The 23,332-nt window shown below is 38.9% G+C and overlaps 1 protein-coding gene across 1 annotated transcript; it reads left to right on the top strand.

Annotated features, from left to right (window-relative positions):
• Nucleotides 1–3,260: 3,260 nt before the first annotated feature.
• On the top strand, nucleotides 3,261–23,118 carry LOC115863055 (flavin-containing monooxygenase 3). Its single transcript, XM_030875499.2, has 8 exons — nucleotides 3,261–3,392; nucleotides 12,502–12,690; nucleotides 13,698–13,860; nucleotides 14,111–14,253; nucleotides 15,026–15,225; nucleotides 19,447–19,802; nucleotides 22,004–22,076; nucleotides 22,776–23,118. Exons 1-8 carry the CDS (start codon nucleotides 3,261–3,263, stop codon nucleotides 23,116–23,118), a joined length of 1,599 nt encoding a protein of 532 aa, XP_030731359.1.
• Nucleotides 23,119–23,332: the final 214 nt, after the last annotated feature.

Genomic DNA, 23,332 nt, shown 5'->3' with positions numbered 1-23,332 from the left:
GCCAAGAATTGTTTTACATTTTGAAATGGTTGAAAGAAAATCAAAAGAAGATTTCATAACACATGAAAATTATACAAAATTCACATTTCAGTGTCTAGAGATAAGTGTTATGGGATTACACCCATGCCCATCAATTTTCTATGGCTGTTTTCACACTACAGCATGGTGTGGAATAGCTGCAACAGAGACTTTATGGACCACAAAGGCAAAATATCTGCTATTTGGCCCTTTGCAGAAAAAGTTTGTCAACCTCAGCTCTAGAGCTCATGTGAGGAAAGGAGGCACCGAATCCCCCTGGGTATGTACAAAATGAGCACCTCTTTACAAGCTTGTATGGGCATCTTTGTATGCAGTTATGGGGATTGTACAAGACAAGGAATAGAGAAGAGAGTGAGCTAGTAGGGTCGAGGTGCTTAGTCCCAACATTCCTTCAGGAAATCAGTTGTCATTCCTCTCACTGATGCACCCACTTTTAAACTACCTCCTAGAACCTTGAAACTACAGGATCTGGGAGAAGAATAGTCAAATACAGTGTGTAGGGAATGTGGCCAGGAATCAAGAGTAATCTTATGACCAACAAGGGATGCCTCCTTGGGGTGCCACATGCTCTAAGCTAAATCGTTCTTCCTAATGTTCTCTCTCACCCAGCCCTACTCCAGAGAACATGAAGGAAACCATGTAAAAGAGTGTGGAAAAGAGGGGCAATGAAGCAGGTAGTGGCCACTCCCCCAGCCAGGTCCTGGGCATTTGGCATTCTGAAGATGAAAGAGGTCTTTGCAGAAAGATGCAGCAAGTAAAAACTAGGCAGAGGTGTCCAGGAGAGGGACTGGGGTTAATAAATGGGTCTGTTACAGATGAAATATACTCCTGCAAAGGGAAGAATTGGGAAGAGTAGACTTTTTTACCTTGTGGAGAGAGACAATAGCATTAGAGGTCAAGTTAGAATTGGGTGTGTCCTGCTCATCCTTAGATGAATAAAGCTATAGGAATGGTACTGCTTCCTAAGGAAGGTATCCATAATCACTATAGTTTGAGTAGCATTAAAAACTAAAAAGAGCTCTATGTAAAACGAGAGGAGATAAAAACATGTGATCCGAATTGCAGCTTAGAAAATTTAGTGAGCCTGTGATTAAAAAGAAAAACAATTTTACCTACAACATACCTTTACCATTTGGTAATTGCTAACTACATGCCAGGTTTACATATGCGTATATATAAGTGTATAGATATAAATACATGTGTGTGTGTGTGTGTATATATATATATATATATATATATCTCCTCTAAGCCTTGTAACAATTGAGCAAGATAGATAGTATCCTCATTTTATTAATGAAGAAAACAAGAATTGGAGAGGTTCAATGACTTACCCAAGGCCACACAGCTCTAAGTGACTGAACTAAGATTTGAAGTGTCTCTGACTCTCCACTTCACCACATTTACTTTATAGATGAGCATCACCACCTCCAAGAAACATAAAAAGGCAATTGCTCCAGAATTAAATATATGCCAGTTTATGCTAAGTATTACCTGCTTAATGAGGGGACTCACTGAGTCAAATAATTGAGGTATCATCATTTTAAGTGATAGAGGAATATGGTTGGTAGGGAAACAATTTTTAGAAACTTCAATATACTTCATGACCGGGAGTTAAGTGCAGTTTATTTAGTCTCATCACCAACATAATTTTACCTGGTGCTAATGGATCAATTTATGGAATTTGATCTTTTCCATGACTACACACTGACCAGAATCAAAGAAATACAAATTTGAGAAATCTAGGCCTTTGACCACAAAGGTCCAAAGAGAGGATAAGAGGAAAGAGAGAAAACCCATCTTCACTGCTGGGATATCTCAATTAAACAGCTAGTTTTCAACAGTATTGGGGGGCTACTATGAGATACCCAGAGAAGAATAAGAAATGAGAAAAATAAGGTAAATTTTGAATAACACATCATAAAATGGAGCAGAAAACTGCAGAGTCATCTATCTGGGACAAATGCCGGAGTCCCAGGCCAAGAGTCCAAGAGTGTAAGCAGTAGATTGGGTTTACTAGGACTAAAGGGAAAGCAGGGATTGGGCAGCCAAGAGACTAGAGCAGAGCCCCACCCTTGGCAGGGAGCTTGCTGGAGGACTGGGAAACGAGTTCCTCTTTAAGAGCAGCTCCTCCCATTTTGCAATAATCCCCCCCCGAGTGTTGGTTCAGGGAAGCATTTTTGCTTTCAAACTGCCCAAATATCTTGGACAAGACTTAAACCTTCAGAAGAACAGAAGATAAAGAAAAGGTAGAAAAAGAAAAAAAGGATGATACTGTAATGATGCGAGAGGGAGGAGAGTGGGATTGGTAAATGGAGAAGGCGCATGCTATATTTATACCAAATATGGCCAAAATGAGAATGACGTATAATTCAAGTAGATATTTTTTACTTTCTGAGAATTAAGGATTATGACTTTTGTCATCCAAATCTACTTCTCTGCATATCTATGTGATTTTGTCTAAAAAGAAAAAAACAGAGAAAAGTAATAGTCAGGTCTAAAGATATTGTCAGGAATAGGAAAAGATTAGGAAACATAATTTTTTTTAGAAGAGAATGGAGGTTGAGGGTAGCAGCTAGTGGGAAGAAGTTGTTTTTAGATAAAGAGACTTGACTTTTCTTTTTAATTGAGAAGGTGAAGAATATTATTAGGGGAGAAAAGAGGGTGACTTCCTGGCATACCAAAACACAGATATAGCCAGACTTTATTCCTCAAGGCTTATGTTAAAGTAGAGAGAAGAAATAAATATGTGTATTTATATGTGTATATGTATATGCATTTATATACATACACATATATATTTGTTTCTTCCTTCATACATACATAAATGTTTGTGGGTATAAGTGTGTGTATATGTGTTTTAGTGGTGAATCTCCTCTTTCTCCCATTTACTGTCTCTAGTACAGAGTAACTGACAAAAGGCCAAAGGCAAAGAAGACAAATATTTTGCCAGATCACCAGCCTCTTAATTTTGGAGAGTTGACTGAAAACAAAGTGCTTCTTTTGGGAGGAAAAAATATTCTCTTTAGAAATTAAAGAGAAATGCAAAGTATAGTTAGATAACTTAAAAAAAGTTCTGATCTATTTTCTTTTAATATTGCTTTTCTTGGTGCAAAAACAAAGTTGCTTATTAAGCCAAAAAGTGATACCAAAAAAAAATCCAAAAATGAGTCTTCAGCAATACTGTTGCTGGAAATGTTCCCTGGGCCTTTGCACAGGCAACCATGGTGAAGAAAGTGGCCATCATTGGAGCTGGCATCAGTGGCTTGGCCTCCATCAGGAGCTGCCTGGAAGAGGGGCTGGAGCCCACCTGCTTTGAGAAGGGCGAAGACGTCGGGGGCCTGTGGAAATTCTCGGTGAGTGGGACACCACTGCAATAGACTGGGGAGTGAAATGGGAAGTGTGAGAGCACATTGCTTGAACACAGCCTTCCAAACAAGCTGTCATGGCAGTTACACTCACTCTATGAAACACAACATCAGAAGCAGGTTGGAAAGTAAGTCCCTTACTTACTTCAAAAGTAAATGAGGTAGTGGGCTGGTTAGTCTCTGTGTACAGAGCTCAACTCCAATAAATCATTAATAAGTGAGCCACTTGGGGATAAAATACATGGTCAAATATTGGTTAGGTTTATGTAATGGAATTACATGAGTTATTCATTTAAAAAGCAACGGCTCTTTCCATTCTTTTGTTGGGTCTCTGGAACATCCTCTTAGTGATTCAGACCACAGATTTTAAGATTTCAGGTGCTGACTTTGGTCTTGCCAAAAACGCATAATTCATGAGATAGCTACGAGAGGAACCAAGCATAGGACACACTGATTTGAAGTTCTTCAATGACTTTTTACTTCTATGCATTTATATGAAGGACTCCGTCAGCAGACATGCTTGTAAGCTGACGTTAAATCACTTCCTGCGTTGTCTGACAAGCATATCATAGGGTGTGCGGGCTGCCTTGTGCCCCCAACTCCCTCAGTGTCTCCAACCTTAGGAATGCTGTCTGGCTAAGCCTACTCCTGTTTTCTTCTTCTTCTTCTGATAAACCATTAACACATATGCAAACATAGGAAGATCATTAACCCTTTTTAAGCCACCATTTCCTTCTCAAATGCAAAATTAGTATTAAACTTTATAACTTAATAAAAGGTTGTATTTAAGGAGACAGTGTTTGTGACAGCTCTTTAAATATTATAAAGATATGAGAATTATTCTTATTAATGTAGATATTTTCTAGGCTGTAAAGAACTCTTCAAACCATGCAGTATCTTTTATAACATTGTGGAGCCCAGCGTGTCACTGGAATGTGCTGACAGATCTTCAGATTAGTACACTGATGAATCTTAGGGCTATTTTATTGAGCACTTTCTATATGCCAAACACCATTCCCATTTAATTCAGTCTTTATAATAATCCTATAAGCTAGGTATGAGTTTTTCCCTTTTACAAATGAATCTGAAGCTTAAAAAGAAAAGAAAAAATGATAAATGGCTGGTAAATGGTAAAGACAAGACCCCAGTTCAATCTGACTTGTCTCTCCAGCCTGAATTCTTAACCTCTTTTTAAACTACTGGGTGACATTTCAACAAGTGGCTTATTGAGCAGGCAAGTCTCCTACACAAGTCTCCTGATCTTAACCAAATCCTCATATTCAAACTTACTTTGCGGACTTCCCTGATGGCTCAGTGGTTAAGAATCTACCTGCCAATGCAGGGGACACAGGTTCCAGCCCTGGTCCGGGAAGATCCCACATGCCGCAGAACAACAAAGCCCATGTGCCACAACTACTGAGCCTGCGCTCTAGAGCCTGCGAGCCACAACTACTGAGCCCATGTGCCACAACTACTGAAGTCCGTGCGTCTAGAGCCCGTGCTCCGCAACAAGAGAAGCCACTGCAATGAGAAGCCTGCGCACCGAAGCAAAGAGTAGCCCTCACTTGCTGCAAGTAGAGAAAGCCCACGCGCAGCAACGAAGACCCAACACAGCCAAAAATAAATAAATATAAATAAATAAATAAAAACTTACTTTGCAAAGCATTGCTGAAGAAAGACACTGCTGATATAGCTTTTGAGAGCAGCTGCCTCTCTTGTTATTCAAGGAAGACTTTAAAATTTTGAACCTAGCATCATAGAGTGATAAAACTACGCAGCTGCAAATATGTGCTACTCTTCAAGAAAAAGAAAATTTACCCCAGAGGCTGGAACCTCAAACACAGAAGCTGAAGCCTTGAGACACAAATGCTTATTACCAGGTCTTGAAACCTAATGAAACTTGCCCTGCTGGATTCCAAAATTGCTTGGGACTGGTGACTCCTTTTTTCCTTCCATTTTCTTCCTTTTGGAATGCGAACATTTGTAACTGGTACCCTGTGCCTGTCCCATCACTGTATTTTAGAGGAAGACAACATGTTTCCTCGTTTGGCAGGTCCAGAAATGGAGAATTTTATCCCAGGGTACCTGGGATATACCTGGGATATACCTGATTTAGATGATGAGATTTAGGACTTTTAAGCTGATGATATATAAGTGAGATCTGGGACTTGATTTGATGCTGCAGTGGACTGAGACTGTGGGGATGTTGGGCTGAAGTGAATGTATTTGGCATGTGGGATAAATGTGAATCCTTAGGGGCCTGACAGTGCACTGTGGTAGGCTTTTCAAACAATGGCACCCTCAAAGATATCAGGTCCTGATTCTAGCACCTGTAAATGTTCCTAATAAAGACAAAGGATATTTACAGACATGACTAAATTAAGAATTTTGAGATGATGAGATTATCCTGGATCATCTGGTTGGGCCCAAGATGCCATAACATAAACCCCTAAAATAGAGAGGCAGAGAGAGATTTGACACACAAAGATAGAAAAGAAAATGCGACCTCATCAGAAAGAGAGATTTGAAGATGCTATGTTGTGACCTTGAAGATGGAGAAAGGGGACATTAGCCAAGGAATACAGGTGGCCTCAAGATGCTAAAAGAGCCGAGGAACACTGGCATCCACCAGAAGCTGGAAGAGACAATGATTTTCCCCTAGAGCCTCTGGAATGAACATGGTCCTGCCAGCACTTTGATTTAGGCCCAGTGATACTGGTTTCCAACTCCTGGTCTCTGGGATCATGAGGGAATAAATTCCTGCTGTTTCAAGCTGTCAAGTTTGTGGTAATTTATTACAATAGCCTCACGAAGCTAATAGAAACTACTATACTTGGTTATTCGGAGTTTCCAAACTATTTCACCTCTGTGAGAGGACTTAAAGATTGCAAATGATGTTGTGACTTGCAGTGTTTCTCAAATACCTCTAGGAGTCTGTAGCAGTATACCTAGAATTCACATCATGGGATTATATTATAAAATCAGGTTAAATTTTGTATTTTCATTATCTTTAGTTTCTAAAGATAGCACTTTACATTCTCTCAACTTTTTTTTCTTTCAGAGAGATCCAAATATTAGTTATGTGTAAAAAGGGTAAAGTGCAGATAATTCACACTTTTGTAGCTGTTTCCTATAGCACTTTCCTATAGCCCTTCTACTTCTTTCTTCTAACCCCGATCTAAAGGCAAGATGATGTATTTCCCTCACCTGCTCTGATCGCTGAGAAGATAAAGTACGTTGTGACTAGGATGCAGGTCTAGGGGAAAGGTCTTTCCTTCTCAGGAGTCCCCCAAACAATATGTGAGTAAACTGGATTTTGGCCTGAAGTGTCATGAATAAAGTCTGTTTTTTTCTGGGCATACAACCCATTGTTCACTTCCCCTGACTTTTTTCTAGCCTATGTATCTATTTGATCTTTAATATTTAGTCTCTCCTTGTGTTAATTATAATCACTATCAAGCTTCCTAAACTCACCCAAAGCTATGAATTCCTCCACCTCTGCATCCCAAATGCACACTAGCAGAGTCAACAACCCAAGGGAGCAGCGGAAAACTCACGCCATATTTCAAGATCACATTGCTTTCTGACGCAAACTTGGCAATTAATCTACCACTGAATTACTTGTCAAGAACAAGGCCACAGCCACATTGGCTTTTGATGTGATTGGAATATTCTAGTATTATACTAAAAATTTATATTCTACGGGCCTGAAAACTTTGAGTTATATGAGCCCTAATTCTAAATTTCTAGTGCTCAGTGCTTTTCATTATGAACTGGCAACTCTACATAGAGATCTACAGTTTGATCTTTCATCAGAGGGAAAATCATTTCAGATAGAAAACAATGTTAATTTTTTTAAGGAAAGAAATGTTTTTCTTTGGAGCCCCTTTTGGGTATTTTTTTTTTAACTTTATTTATTTATTATTTTTGGCAGCATCGGGTCTTCGTCACAGTGCGTGGGCTTCTCATTGTGGTGGCTTCTCTTGTTGTGGAGCACAGGATTTAGGCGCATGGGTTTCAGTAGTTGTGGCATGCAGGCTCAGTAGTTGTGGCTCGTGGGCTCTAGGGCGCAGGCTCAGTAGTTGCGGCGCATGGGCTTATTTGCTCCACGGCACGTGGGATCTTCCCGAACCAGGGCTCAAACCCATGTCCCCTGCATTAGCAGGCAGATTCTTAACCACTGTGCCACCGGGGAAGCCCCTATTTGGGGTGGGGTTTTTTTTTGTTTTTTTTTGTTTGTTTGTTTGCTTTTTGTTTTTTTTTAATTGGCTCTTTAAATTTGAAAGTGCAATCTGAAGAATTAGACTAATGTTTACTTTGTTATTTTATTTTTTAAGGATCATAGTTTTGGTCAAATAGTAGCTTAACAACTATTGCATCTTGCACTTTGGTCTGTCACTAGTTGATATACAACACTATAAAAAAATGAAATATGCCTTATTTTCAAGTGCCCATGGAACATTTCTAAAACTGACTCAACCAAAAAGCCTCAAAATTTTTGAAAAAATGTATAAATAAAATGAAATTCTCTGTTGCCAATACAATAAAATAGAAACTTATACCAAAATGATGGAAAATACTGCCTCCAGGAAATTTTTAAGTTCTCTCTTAAAGATCTATTGATTAATGTTCTTTTAGAAGTTCGAGCCAATTCAATAAGACAAGCGATTGATAATAAAAAAGAGAAACTGGAAAGGAGGAAAAATTATCAGTTACTGTCCATCTGATTTTATACCATGAAGGACATCAATTGGAAAATGGCTGCAAAAAATAAGATAATACAATGAGGTTGGAATTACCAGACAAAAATCAATAGTTTATACATGTTTTAGAGTTAGCAAACTGGCTCTTTTTATACTAAAGCTGTTCTGTTTTATTTGATCTATACATTTTTAAAATTTTTTGATCCATTATTTTAAAATCATGATATTTCACATAAAGATCTAGGGATATATCTTCTTTTGAAAAATTAGAAAATCAGGCAACACTGTATCTCCTCTTACTCTAATACCTGGCCTCTTTTAGGCTAAATTTGAATTCTCTGTTCCACCATATTCATTTTTGACCCATTTCTTGTAACTTCCTCTGTATTTATAGAATTTTTTTGATTGGTGCTATGTACAAACAACAATCCCTTAGAATATTTCAAACAAAAGACACACCCATTTACAAGATTTTCCATCTTCTCTTGTTCATATAGTTATACCATTCTTTTTGTTTAAGTAAACCTTCATGCTTATATTATTATAACCATGTAAATACTGTTCATTGTTATATTTTCTTTCTTAAATAACTTTTTGTTTTCACTGGAGCTAATAACTGCCTTGTGTCCTTTGTTGGTTTAATTTTATAAATGCTATCTCTAATTCAAACCCCAGGCCATCCCACAGAATTCTCTCAGCATGTTTAAACACACAAGGTGTTTCACCAGCTTAATTCTTCTCTCAACTATCTCTTAAAGATACTCTTTCAGATTGTCTTCCTTCTTTTCCCTAGGCTAGCTACACTGCTTTACCCTGGGTAACCCTATTTTCTGGAAACCTTATCTTTCTACTATTTTGTTTATTCTCTCATTTTAGTAGACTATATGAGAGTACATCCTCAGTAGTTTTCTGAAAAATTATATATGTGAAGTAAAAGATTGTAGACTTTGAATGTCTTAGAGTATCATTATTTGATCCAGATTCCCAGTTGATTAGATCTAGTCTCAGCTTTCACCTTTCTTTGGTCTGTTAAGTCAGTTATCACTCATGCATCTATGTTCTACTTTCAAAATACTGTTGTTATTTCTTGTTTGCTTTTACTTTTTTTCTTTTTTTTCCTTGTGGGTTCATATCTCTGATACCTTTACAGTAATTTTAGTGGAAAAAGAGTTAAATGCATCTACATAATCTTTCATGTTTAATCAGAAGTCTGGATTACTTAAGTAATCAAAAATAAATAAATAAAGTTACTTCCATAAATAACCAAGGTTTGGTTCTTTGTTGAACACTTGCCCCACAAAAAATTTATATTTGAAAATGCAATTTATGACTCTATAGTCATTCTCTTATGAACTTCTTATATCATCAACTTAAAAGAATCAGTCTATAAACATGGGCTCTGAGATACACTATAATACCAAATAGGAACAGTAAGATGTTCATGACATATTTTTTTTTTTTCTTTTTCTTTTTTAAGCAAGTCACACATGATGTGGTTAGTTGATGCTGCAACTCCTCTCTCATTAATCATGGCCTTTTCGGAATCCAAGAAAAACTGAAGACCAATCAGCTCAGCATTGCTAGGGGGATTTACTGAATATTATCCTGAAGCAACCAAAGTTGCAAAAGCACCTCAAACCTGTCTCAAAGGTTTGCATCATTTTTATTATATGAAACTCCTCCCTTGTTGTTACATTACATAATTTTCCCTGACTTTGGCTTGCTCCAAAACCTTACCTTTGGCCTTGTATTAGTTTTCTATTTCTGCGTAGCAAATTACTGCAAACTTTAGCAGCTCAGAACAACACTTACTTATTACTCTCAGGTGTACAGCATAGTTCAGCTAGGTTCTTTGCTTAGAGTTTCACGAGGTCAAAAATAAGCTGCTAGCTGGGCAGGGCCCTTATCTGGAGGCACAAGGGAAGAATCTGCACCCAAGTTCATACAGGGTGGTGACTGAATTCAGTTCCTTGCTGTGGTAAGATTAAGGTCTTTGTTACCTTGCTGGCTGTAAGTTGGGATTCCTCTCAGCTCCTAAAGGCTGCTAGTATTCCTTGGCATATGGCACCCTCCATCTTCAGTGCCAAGAACAACAAGCTGAATCCTCCTCATACCTTGAGTGATATGATATTTACAGGTTTCACCCAGACTCAGAGGGCAAATGACTGTACAAGGCTGAGGAGCACTAAGGGTCACTCTTAAAATTCTGTCTACCAAATGCCTCATGCTATAAGTTGAGGGAAAGTCATGAAGCATGTCAGCGAACCCTAAAACTCTCACTCTGTCCTGGGAGATCCTCTCCCATTTTCTCCCATGAGTTCTTGATATGTTGCAATGTTTCGTCAGTAAGTAATACTAGACTACTAAGTGTTCAGGTCACTCGTTTATGTCTAGCATAAACAGGACAACAGACAAATGTCCAGAATTACATAGAGAGAAGCATAAAAGCATTCTAAGACACAAAGAGTACCCCCAGTTGGCACAGCTTAATCTCTAGGTCTCTTTTGGGTCAATGCTCGGTCTTTCAGGTCCCCTCCTTGCCCCTCAGCTCTTTCCAAAATTGTATCTGGGCTTATGGAGAAGGAGAACTTAAATGACCTTGGAGTAAAGGGAAGCCAAAGTTTCCCAGATTCAAACACAGGTCTTGGGACTGTCCTCTGGCCGCTCTGGTCTCCTGATGTTTCTATTCTATTTGGTTACCATTCACACTCATCCTTCAAGAGGATAAGACAGCAGTTGATGAACCTGGAGACTGTCCTCTCTTAACTTAATCAGGAGCCACTGAATCTGCTTGCTGAATAGACCTCACTTGCCAGGTCCAGTTTTCTCACTGAGTCCCTGACTCAAGTGGTCCACTCTGCATCTCTCCTAAAATGTCGCTTAGCTTCCTCCATAGCAACTCTCTGGTAAACTACGTACTAAGATTCTCAGATAATTTCTGCATCCCTGTTGGGAGCAAGCAGGAACTCCTATGTTTTGTTCAAACTGAATGGGTTCAAGAGAACTAAACTAAACTAAAGTTCTACCTCTTCCTAATCATTGCTACTTGACTTTCCTGTGTCAACCTCCCTCTACCCAGGCTGGTTCAGCGGGAGGTTTTGATATGTATTCTGATATCTTACCAGAATTTCAAATGTGAAAACAAAAGCCCCTCTTCCCTCAGTGTTCCCCTCAATGTTAATTTCAGAATTCCAGAATAAAGCTTAGGACTTAAGTAATCCACCATTACCCCTTTTTCTGCCTCTATTCCCCTTTCTCCTTACCCAGTTCTTTAAACCAATGTTTTTCAAACTGGAGACTATGACTCATTAGTGTGCTATGATATAAATTAATGAATCAATCTGCATGTTTAAATGAAATGTATAGAAAGTATGTGTGCAACTCAACTTGTTGAAAATGATTTATTTCATAAAACTTTTGTCCCCACTGTGTGTGTGTTTGTGTGTGTGCACGCACTGGGTTGCAATATAAAATATATTACTAACTATAGGATATGGGCAAAAACATTTGAAAAACACTGTTCTAAACATAACCAAACTTCTCTCTGCCCTAGGTACATAAGAAAATATCATGATCTAATCCACCAGAACTACCTCATGACACGCTAAAGGAAATTTTTTTCATTGTGGTAAATAAACCACAATAAAGATTTGCTGTTTAACCATTTTAAAGTGCATATAGTTCTGTGGCCTTAAGTTAATTCACATTACTGTGCAATCATACCACCATCCCTCTCCAGAACATTTTTAATCGTCCCAAAGTAAAATAATACAGAAATTAAACAATAACTCTCGATTCCCTCCTCTCCCTGGTCCCAGGCAACCACTGCTCTTTCAGTCTCTATAAATGTGATCACTCAGGGTACCTCAGCTAAGTGGAATTATACAGTATTTATCTTTTTGTGACTGGCTTATTTCATTTAGCATATATCCTCAAAGTCAATGCCTATCACAGCATATGTCAGAATTTCCTTTCTTTTTAAGGCTGAATAATACTCCATTGTATGTATATATCACATTTTGTTTGTCCATGCTTATGTGTTGACACACTGAAATCATGCATGGGTGAGTTTTGGAAAATATCTATCACTGTATTTAATGGCTAAAAGGAATAAAATTATTCCAGTTACATGTTCTTTAAAGGACATGATGAAATTCAGAATTTGTTTCCCTTAGAAAAGCAAAGATGTTAAGAAAGATATATTTTTCCACATTCTAAGTTCCTTTGATTATCATCAAATTGTTTAAGTGAAGTTAATTTATGCCTCATCTTATTTCACTTACTTGTGGGTAAAGGCCGACTGAAAATGAGTGCTAATTATTTGGAACTGGCCCTGACTGTGATAAGTATACTCATTCACAAACTCTCTTCCATTTAAAACCATACTTTCACAGGACCATGCCGAGGAAGGCAGGGCCAGCATTTATCGGTCAGTCTTTACCAACTCTTCCAAAGAGATGACATGTTTTCCGGACTTCCCTTTTCCTGATGACTTTCCCAACTTTATGCATAACAGTAAGCTCCAGGAATACATCACTGCGTTTGCCAAAGAAAAGAACCTCCTGAGATACATTCAACTTAAGGTAAGATGTTATCAAGAAATTAATTCGGGGCATTGCTGTGAGGAATTTTCTTTTTATTAGTAGATTCCCATTAGTTCTTTCAGTGTCTCTTTCTTACTTGTCAACGTTTTTAACAATGTGGCTTCTCTGACCCTAGATTTAGAGAATACACATTCTTCTCAAGAATATGTAGGAAATTTACAAAACTTGACCACATTCCATTAACTTAAGAACTCTTTTTTCCTAAACAATTTATGGGTCAAAAAAGAAAATGCAATGGAAATTTTAAAATATTTAGAGCTGAACGATAATTTAAATTCTACATATCGGTATTTGTGGGAAGCAGAGAGAGCAAAACTTTCATGAAAATTATAAGCTTAAATGCTTATATTAGAAAATAAGCTGGGGCTGGGGCTGCTTTCTCCTTTTAGGCTCTGAAACTCCCCCTCCATCCAGTCTAATTTCTCCACTGGTGAGGAGCCCTCCCAAGGTGTGGGAACCTTTCCTCCTTCACAGCTCCCTCCCCGGGCTGCAGGCACGATCCTGATTCCTAAGGTTTTTCACGTAATCCTTACACACACTAAAATCTGAAAAGAACTTATGCTCTGAATACAGACATCTTTCATTTTAAGACAATAACGTTAAAAATAAAATGGCTAATGAAATACGTTAGGAAATGTTGTTACTACAAAAATTATTGGCCACCAGATTATTTACTACATGTGCTACATGCCTCTTGTAAACTATGATTCAATTCACTGTCATAGCTCCGAAAGGAATCACTCTTCTACTGCAGAAAATACTGGTCATACACAAGGAACCATGTGGGGATAAAAAACATATAGACCATTTAATGTTTTGAATTATTCTGAAGGAATTTTGAATTTGTAATATGTACCTTCATAATGAATTAAGTATTTTTCCTAAGACACTATTAAAGATTTTTTTCATCCTATTTGATCAAGTTGGTGCCAAACCTACCTGTTAGCATAGAAAAAAAGAAGGCTATCTTTCTGTGTTTCTCTTAGACACTTGTATCCAGTGTAAATAAACGTCCTGATTTCTCAGTCACTGGCCAATGGGACGTTATCACTGAAAAGGATGGTAAAAAAGAATCAGCTGTCTTTGATGCTGTAATGATTTGTTCTGGACATCATGTGTACCCCAACCTACCAAAAGAGTCCTTTCAAGGTAAGACCAAAATTTAGGGTGCCGTCTACAAATCTGACATGAATGAATGACCTTGATAATGTCTTTCTTACATATATAAAAGTACAATTTATAAAAGTACACATTAAATTAAAATATGCTTCCACTGTATCTAACATACCTGGTGTGCTAAAATTCCAGATTACTGCAACTATATTCACCCACAAGATCTGTTACAGCAGTTTTTTAAATGGAAATCAAATGATTCATATGTTTCCCACTTTTCACTCAGGTCTACAACTTTTTAAAGGCAAATGCTTCCACAGCTGGGACTATAAAGAACCAGGAATATTCAAGGGGAAGCGAGTCCTGGTGATTGGCCTGGGGAATTCGGGCTGTGATATTGCCTCAGAACTCAGCCACACAGCAGAACAGGTACGCCTCCCAGATACTAAGGGAGTTCTTTAAAGGGACAGACACACCATTTGAAAGGTGTGATAACGAAACGGGAGAAGAGCAGGGTGCTTGATCGGAATACTAAGTAGTGTTTCATATAGCTCAACTTCCCTGGTAACTTGTGAAATTTTAAATAGCTTGTATGGCAAAGGCAGAACATCAGCAAGGAGTGATGTTGCCATTCAACAATCTTCTTCTTTGGGACATTTAGTGTCTAACATGTGTCCAGTAAATTCCTCCGAAACTAATGGGATCATTTTGGGATCATCAGATAAGCACTAGAAGAAATATGCACTAGAATTCAGTTATTGGTCATCAACACCAGAGAAGATTTGATTAAGATATGAAAATTTGCCTGGAGGAGTATAACAGAGTGTTGACCCTAAGATGTCGATTATAAGGCAGGGAGTTTATTTGGGAGAGCTCTCTGGATGAATACCTCTGAGGCAAGGGAAAGAAGTTTTCCTTTACTTACTCTGAAGCTAGGATAGTCCTTTAGAATTGTCTCTAGTTGAAGTGAGAGGCTGGGCCTTTATATCCTTCCATGAACCAGTCACTGAATGCAGGGAATCCAAAGAGTATAAGTTACCAAACTAACTGCCAAGGAGGGCTGACAGCTGAGGGTTGCCTTCTGGCAACACTCCCAGAAGCTGCTATAATAACTCCATTCCTAAAGGCAGATCTGGGGGATATATCACAGTATCCAGTACAAATGGTCACCACTTTAATGGTTGAAATGGTGTTTTTTAAGGTCATCGTCAGCTCCAGAAGTGGCTCCTGGGTGATGAGCCGGGTCTGGCATGGTGGCTATCCATGGGACATGATGTTTATCACTCGATTTGAAACCTTCCTCAACAACAACTTACCAACAGTCATCTCTGACTGGTGGTACGTCAAGCAAATGAATGCAAGATTCAAGCATGAGAACTATGGCTTGATGCCTTTAAATGGGTAAAGTAGACTTAAACATGATATGCCTGCTAATTTTTATTTCAGTGTCAACAACCCTAATGTGTGTTGTAACCCCCAAACAAATCAAAGTGAAGTAATCACCTCTCACTTTTCAGAGGATAAAGAATTGCAAAAGTTAGGGGTATTTTCCTATTCACAATCCTCCTTACCAGATTTGCACAGCTGCGAAGTTATATAATATCAGTACCTCAGGAATTAGTCCCTAGAGTTATGATAATAGTAGTCAACATGTTTTAAGCCCTTAATACAAGTCAGAGTCTCTGACACGCATTACCTCCCTTTATTCTCACAACAACTATGAGGATGGCTCTGTTATAATCTTCATTTCAGAGATGAGAAAACTGTGGTTCAATGTAGTTAACTCTACCAAAGCCGCACAGCCAGGAAGTTAAAGCCATGTCCAGATTTGCTGACTCTAGAGTCCCTCACTCTTAGCCACCTTGCTCTACTGCCTCTTTCTTAATGACAAAGTTAAGCAAAGCAGAACTTTCCCTGTGCTTCGCTCTCAACACCTGCCCCTTAATGGAGCCCTCGCACTGAACTATGGCCACAATGTTTACATCTTCAGTCTCCTCCTCACTCTCTCCTATAACATCCCCCAAGCCAGTCACATGATAAGAAATTACTTTGACATGGGTGAAAAACCCAAGTTATAAGCTGTTTACATCAAAGTTAATTCATTAATTCAACAAATATTTATTAAGCATTTATTATGTGCCAGGACCTGTGTTAAATCCTGTGGATATAGCAGTGAACAAACACATAAAATCCCTGTCCCACATTCTAGTAGTGGGAAACAGACAATAAACAAATAGCAGAAAATCATACAATGACATGTATCAGGGAGGAAAAACAAAGCAAGCAAGGGTAATAGGGAGTGCCATCAGGACAATTTTAAACACTCCGTAGGGGAGGCCTCACTGAGAAAACTTTTAAGCAAATTCCTGAAAGAGATGAGAAAATGAGCCATGAGGATATCTGGAGAAGAGTATTCTGGACAATGGGAACAGCTAGGACATCACCTCTTCAGGGGTATGACTGGTATGTTCAACAAACTACAATGAGCTTCTCTTCCTGGAGAAGAGGGCTCAGGAGAGTAGCAGGAAATGAAACCAGAGACATCAAAATAGCCAGTTGATGTTGGGTCCTGTAGGCCACTGTAAGGAGTCTGGCCTTTACTCTGCAATTGCAGTGGGAAGCAATTGCAGGCATCTGAGTAAACTGAAGACAAGATCTAAGTTAATTTGAAGAGATCACTTTGGCTTTTATGGTCATCACTCATTATAGATGGGTGGGTCAAGGAAGGAAGTAGAAACACTGGGTAAGAGGCTATTGTCAAAGAGTGTTATTCCTATGTTTTCCTCTAAGAGTTTACATTCTCTGATATAAATCACAACAAGATCTTTTCTGACCCATCTCCTAGAGAAATGGAAATAAAAACAAAAATAAACAAATGGGACCTAATGAAACTTAAAAGCTTTTGCACAGCCAAGGAAACTATAAACAAGATGAAAAGACAACCTTCAGAATGTGAGAAAATATTTGCAAATGAATCAATGGACAAAGGATTAATCTCCAAAATATATAAACAGTTCATGCAGCTCAGTATTAAAAAAGCAAACAACCCAATCAAAAGATAGGCAGAAGACCTAAATAGTCGTTTCTCCAAAGAAGACATACAGATGGCCAAGAGACACATGAAAAGCTGCTCAACATCACTAATTATTAGACAAATGCAAATCAAAACTACAATGAGGTATCACCTCACACCAGTTATAATCGGCATCATCAGAAAATCTACAAACAACAAATGCTGCAGAGGGTGTGGAGAAAAGGGAACCCTCTTACACTGTTGGTGGGAATGTAAATTGACACAGCCACTATGGAGAACAGTATGGAGGTTCCTTAAAAAACTAAAAATAGCATTACCATATGATCCAGCAATCCCACTACTGGGCATATACCCAGAGAAAACCATAATTCAAGAAGACACATGCATCCCAATGTTCGTTGCAGCACTATTTACAATAGCCAGGTCATGGAAGCAACCTAAATGCCCATCGACAGGCAAATGGATAAAGAAGATGTGGTATATATATACAATGGAATATTACTCAGCCATAAAAAGGAAGGAAACTGGGTCATTTGTAGAGACGTGGATGGACCTAGAGACTGTCATACAGAGTGAAAGTCAGAAAAGAGAAAAACAAATATCGTATATGAACGCATATATGTGGAATCTAGAAAAATGGTACAGATGAACCGGTTTGCAAGGCAGAAATAGAGACACAGATGTAGAGAACAAATGTATGGAAGCAGGGGTGGTGGTGGTGGTGGTGGAATGAATTGGGAGATTGGGATTGACATGTATACACTAATATGTATAAAACAGATAACTAATAAGAACCTGCTGTATAAAAAAAATATATTTAAAAAAAGAGGCTATTGTCAAACATCCAGATGAGAGGGGTAGGTGGCTTGAACTAGGATCATCAATGCTCAGAAGTGGTCAGATTTTGGATACAGTTTGAAGGTAAACCCAAACAGCATTTTCTGTTAGACTGAATAACAGATGTGAAAGCAAAAAAAGGGTCAAGGATGTCTTCCAGACTTTTGATCTGAGCAAGAGGGCAAGGATGGAGGTGACATCTATTGAGACGTGGAAAACCATGGGAGGAGCGGAAATTTAGTTTTAAACGTATAAAAGTTGGAATGTCTATTCGACATTCGCACAGAAAAATGTGGAAACGCAGTGGGATACACAAGACAGAAGAGACATTCAAACCGTAAGTTTAAAATGTGAACTGAAACAACAACAAAAATGTGGACTGGTCAGAATATAGATAGTACTTAAAGAAATGAAAACTAGATGACGTCTCTTGAAGAATGAATGGAGATGGAGAAAACAAAAGGTATGAGGGCTGAGTCCTGGGGCACATCATCATTTAGAGGTCAGGAAGAGGAGAAGAATTCAGCAGGAGACACTGAGAAAGAATAGCGAGGTAGGTAGAAAGGAATCAAGAGTGAGTGATGACCTGAAAGCAAAATGAAGACCGTGTTTCATGGAGGAGGACACCATCAAGTGTGTCAAATGCTGCTAATAAGTTGAGTAAAGTGAGGAGTAAGAGTAGACCATGGGATCTGGCAGCTTGAAGATCCTGGCGGCCTTGACAAAAGAAGTTTCAACACGGCAGTGGGTTTAAGATAAATGGCAGGTAATTCGAGCAGTTGAATCCAGCCTTTTTCCAATCAGCATTCCAACCAATCTCATTGTCTGGCTCAGTTTCCTCCCCAGTGGAGTCTACCTATGGCTCTCTCACAGCTCTCACCGTCCTATAAGAACAAAGTCTTTTCCTTCAACACTATTCCGTTCACCCCTAACTTCAGATTTATGTGCACTCACTAGAGATGTTACTGAATAAAAAGTAATCAGAAGTTCTCTCTTTCCAGATTTCCAGTGGCCTCTTCCTGCTCCTGGCCTTATTTAAATTCCTAGATGCTCCCTCCCTCACCTGACTTGTGCCTTTGTCTGCACGGGGCTCTTCACATTTTATGATAGAACCTGACTGCAGTCTTCCCACCTTTAGCTTCCTTCCACCTATTTGATCTTCTTTACATCACGATGACCACTTTGGAGTATGCTATGTTAAGAATAATGTCTAACATTTCGAGCACTATGTATGTGCTACAAACTATGCCAAATTCTTTATATTACTTAGGTCTCCCAATGACCTGTGGTAGGTATAACTTTATTGCCACTCCAGATGAGAAAGATGAGGCAAGAGAAATTAAGAAAACTTAATTTGATCAAGGTTCACAGTTGATAAGTAGCAAAGAAAAAAATCTAAAGACCCAGGTACTCTGACTTTAAGAGTTTTTCCTGATATAGGTTTTAACAGGGGGAAGGGCCTGAGTGCTTATTCTGGGATTTAGAGAGAGCTCTGTGGAAGAGAAGAGAAAGATCACAGGAAATAGAGAAGGGATCAGCAAAAAAACAATTTCTCTTACTCCACAATGTTGTCTTACATCAGTTTTGTTCTTCAACCATATTGGTGACACTCCATGGCACATTAAAAAATCTTGAGTCATTTTCTCCTTCCTTACTAATTAACTATTAACAATCATTAATTAATTATTATGGACCAATAAAAGAAACAGGAAATGTTACTGTTCTAATGGTCATCTCTGTTTTCCATATAGCACCCTGAGGAAAGAGCCCGTGTTCAATGATGAGCTCCCGGCTCGCATTCTATGTGGCACTGTGACCGTTAAGCCAAATGTGAAGGAGTTTACAGAGACTTCGGCCATTTTTGAGGATGGGACAGTGTTTGAGGCCATTGACTGTGTCATCTTTGCAACAGGCTATAGTTACGCCTACCCCTTCCTTGATGACTCCATCATTAAGAGCAGAGACAACGAGGTCACCTTATTTAAAGGCATCTTCCCACCTTCACTGGAGAAGCCAACCATGGCAGTGATTGGCCTTGTCCAGTCCCTTGGAGCTGTCATCCCCACAACTGACCTGCAGTCTCGCTGCGCAGTACGAGTAATAAAGGGTAAGCAGACAAAGAAGCTCATTGATGGGAAAGATGGAAGCCAATGAGAATGGCTTTGAGTCTTTGTGAAAACAATAATCCTAATAACAAGGGACAAATCCTAGGTCCCATCCAGTTTCCAGAATCTATAATTCTACATTTTTTAGTATTATATTTTATAAACAATTAAAAACATATTACATTGAATTGTCATAAACAATAGTACAAGGTATTATTCAAGGAGTAGTTTGTGATTAATAACTCCTTAGAACTGTTAATTACCCAAGACCTTTCATTAAACTTGAGAACACCAGAGACTCTCATCTTAAATGCATGACAACTTTATAAAATTAAGATTTCAAAACTCAATAGAATGACATTTCTTGAAAGGTTAATAAAAGATGTTTCAAAGCCAATATCCAGCCAACTTTAAACATCCACAGTCATGAAAAAAAAATTATCATTGCTAGAGAGGAAGTGGATTTCCTGCTCTATTTTCTTCCCTGTCATGGATCATTAGAAGCAGAAAGCACTTGGTGTGGTAGACAGTCTCTAAGGAATACTAAATCCCTGTATTTTAAAAAGAAAAAGGAAACAACAAACTTGATTGGGGCCAAGCAAAGAAGGCAGGCAGCATCATCCAGCCCTAGGCACTGGGATCAGATTCACACTAAGCTTTAAATGCAGTTGTGGGCCAATTCAGACAATAAGACCAAACAGGGCCATGGTTAAAGAACAAATAGAGATGTCAAAGTTTAGTGTGCAAAGTCTAGTTGGTCTTAAAGGTATGAAAATTATGGATAAGGAATCTTAGCTGGTCTGCTTCCTTTGAAGCCACATCTAAGGCTTCCAGTCCTACCTGACTTGCTGGGGTTTAAGTGTTCTTTTATACTGGTGGTTGGAACCTGCAATTACATAGCCTGCATCATCGCCCACCACCAGGCTACTATCCACATCATTACAGTCCTTTATATCAGTGACCTCTCTGAATCTCCTTCCCTCCCCGGTCCCCAAGCAGAGATGTGTTGCAGGATGATGTTACTCCAGTGAGGCAGCAGCCAGGAAGGTGAGGGCATGAAATTCTACTTAGAAAGAGCTAGGATCAGGGTCCAGGTTCAAAGAGACTGGCATTAAAATGTGGGACACTTACTCTCTGTGTGGACAAGAGTTGTAACCTGGGCTCTGAAGAAAGGAGACAAGGCAGATACCCAATCAACAGAGAACTGATGCACAAGGCAAAGACTCAGTCTTGGGGGAAATGGAAGATAAGGCAAACAATCCAATTTGGGGGAACCAGGGTACCAGGACAGAGGGGTCAGCTACAAGCAGCCCAATGGCAATAGCTGGTGGGCTATGGAATATAGCCTCTTCTCCATCTCTCCTCCTGCCCAAGGACAGAATGAGTTCCAAGGTTTGAAACAAGGCCATGTCTACAGACTGTTCACATGACCCTGTCTATAAGGATTTCAGGAATAGGGAGTTAGGCAAGTCATTGTAGGTCTTGAGCAATCAGAGCTAGGCTGGGAATTCTGGTTCCAGGTGATCGCAGAATTGCCAAAGAAACCACATTAATTTGAAGCATCTGGGTACAAAAGTTTGGGTCTAGATTTCAGAGAATTCTATAAATTGATGCCAGAAAGAGCCTGAAATCTTGGGGCAGCCCCAAATCAGATTTGGTCTCCTGGGACTTCCCGATATCCTTGGTGACTTATGGACAGTACATATCCTCAGTCTCATTCAGGTTTTCAGAGAGAACCCTGCGGCTTCACTAAATTCTCTATCTTATCTGCTGGAAATTCCCTTTCCTGGCAAAGCAAGATAACTTCCTATGAAGATTTTTTTTCTTAAATCTTAAAAAAGAGATGCCTATTTACCTTTGGCTATAATTTATTAGAGAACATACTTAAAAATAAAGCTGAGAGATTAGAATATATAATCTAATATTTTGAAACTGATTTTTTAAATCCGATAACTGGTTTAAGTGCAAAGATACAAAGATAAAAGATTATTTGGGTAATGGCTTTTAATTATTGTGACGAGTATCATCACTGAGAAGATTGGGAATGACCTGTATGTTTGTCTCAAAATTTTATTTTGCTAGACAGTGACAAAAAATTTGGAAATGCTAATGTGATTCATAACTCACTATTAAAAAGGAAACATTGCAAGCTGGTCCTGTGCCAGACTTATTTAACTACTATCATGTCTTTCCCTTTTTATAGGAACTTGCACTTTGCCTTCTGTCAAGGACATGATGAATGACATTGATGAAAAAATGGGGAAAAAGCTCAAATGGTAAGAGCAGCTATTGTAAAGGGATGTAGAATTTTCATAGAAAAAGCAGAATTTGTGAATACTTGGGACTGTTTTAGTCTTAAATGGCCCTGAGTGAGGTCATTACGTTGACAGCTATGAGCTAAATTCAGCCATTCAACAAATATTTATATCCAGGATCTATTTTGTACCTGATACCCCACTAAATCCTGTTTTAACCCTCCATAGCTCCTGCAATATGTCATAGAAAGGAAACCCAGAAAGATTAGAAGTTAGAGGAGTTTGGGAACACGTGGATGTGGACTTCAATTTTCTAGCCCATAAATCCTCTAAGATGTAAAGGATGCCTTCCAACAGATGGCTCTAATAAAATGAGAACTAGTCAGAAGAACCGGGCTCCAGTTCTACCTCTATCACTAATTAGCTCAGTGGCCATGAAGTAATAACCTCACTTGAGCAAGAGACAATTTACCTACTTGTAAATGTGAATAAAAATGCCTTTCTCAGCTGCCTTGCCGTGTTGTGGAATGTCCAAATGAGATCAGTATGAAAGTCCTTTAGTAACAACTACAAAGTACAGGATAATGAGCAATAGTCCCCTTACCAACACAAAGGATAGATGCTGATTCCCATGGATAAAAAGGTGTGAGGCATTTTCCCTGTTCTTGTTCCTATACAAAGCGTGGATGACCACAGTCTTGTTTCCTCTCCCGCCCCTAGGTTTGGCAAAAGCAATACCATACAGACGGATTATATCGTTTATATGGATGAACTTGCCTCCTTCATTGGGGCAAAGCCCAACATCCCATGGCTGTTTCTCACAGATCCAAAGTTGGCCTTGGAGGTTTACTTTGGCCCTTGCAGCTCATATCAGTTTAGGCTGGTGGGCCCGGGGAAGTGGCCAGGAGCCAGAAATGCCATCCTGACCCAGTGGGACCGGACGTTGAAACCCACGACGACAAGAATTGTTGGGAGTCCTCTGAAGCCTTGCTTATTTTGCAGTTGGTTCAGGCCCGTTCTTATTTCTGTTCTGTCAATTGCTGCTTTCCTTGTGTTGTTCTAATCATCATTCCATCTAGGATTCTGAAAGTTACTAACACTACCTGGGAAGAAACTTTGCTATTTAAAAATTAGGAATTGCACACCTCCTACTTTCCTATTTAGCAGGCGTTAGTCAGTAAGACAGTACTATTTCTAGGCCTTTAAATAAGCCCCTGTAAGAACCATGTCATGATCTAAAGAACATTAATCAATTCTCTTCAGGTTCCACTAACATT

The sequence above is a fragment of the Globicephala melas genome, chromosome 1, assembly GCF_963455315.2.
Source record: "Globicephala melas chromosome 1, mGloMel1.2, whole genome shotgun sequence".
Lineage (NCBI taxonomy): Eukaryota > Metazoa > Chordata > Mammalia > Artiodactyla > Delphinidae > Globicephala > Globicephala melas.
The sequence above is the reverse complement of the archived record's forward strand: the minus strand, read 5'-3'. Positions and strand labels throughout refer to the sequence as shown.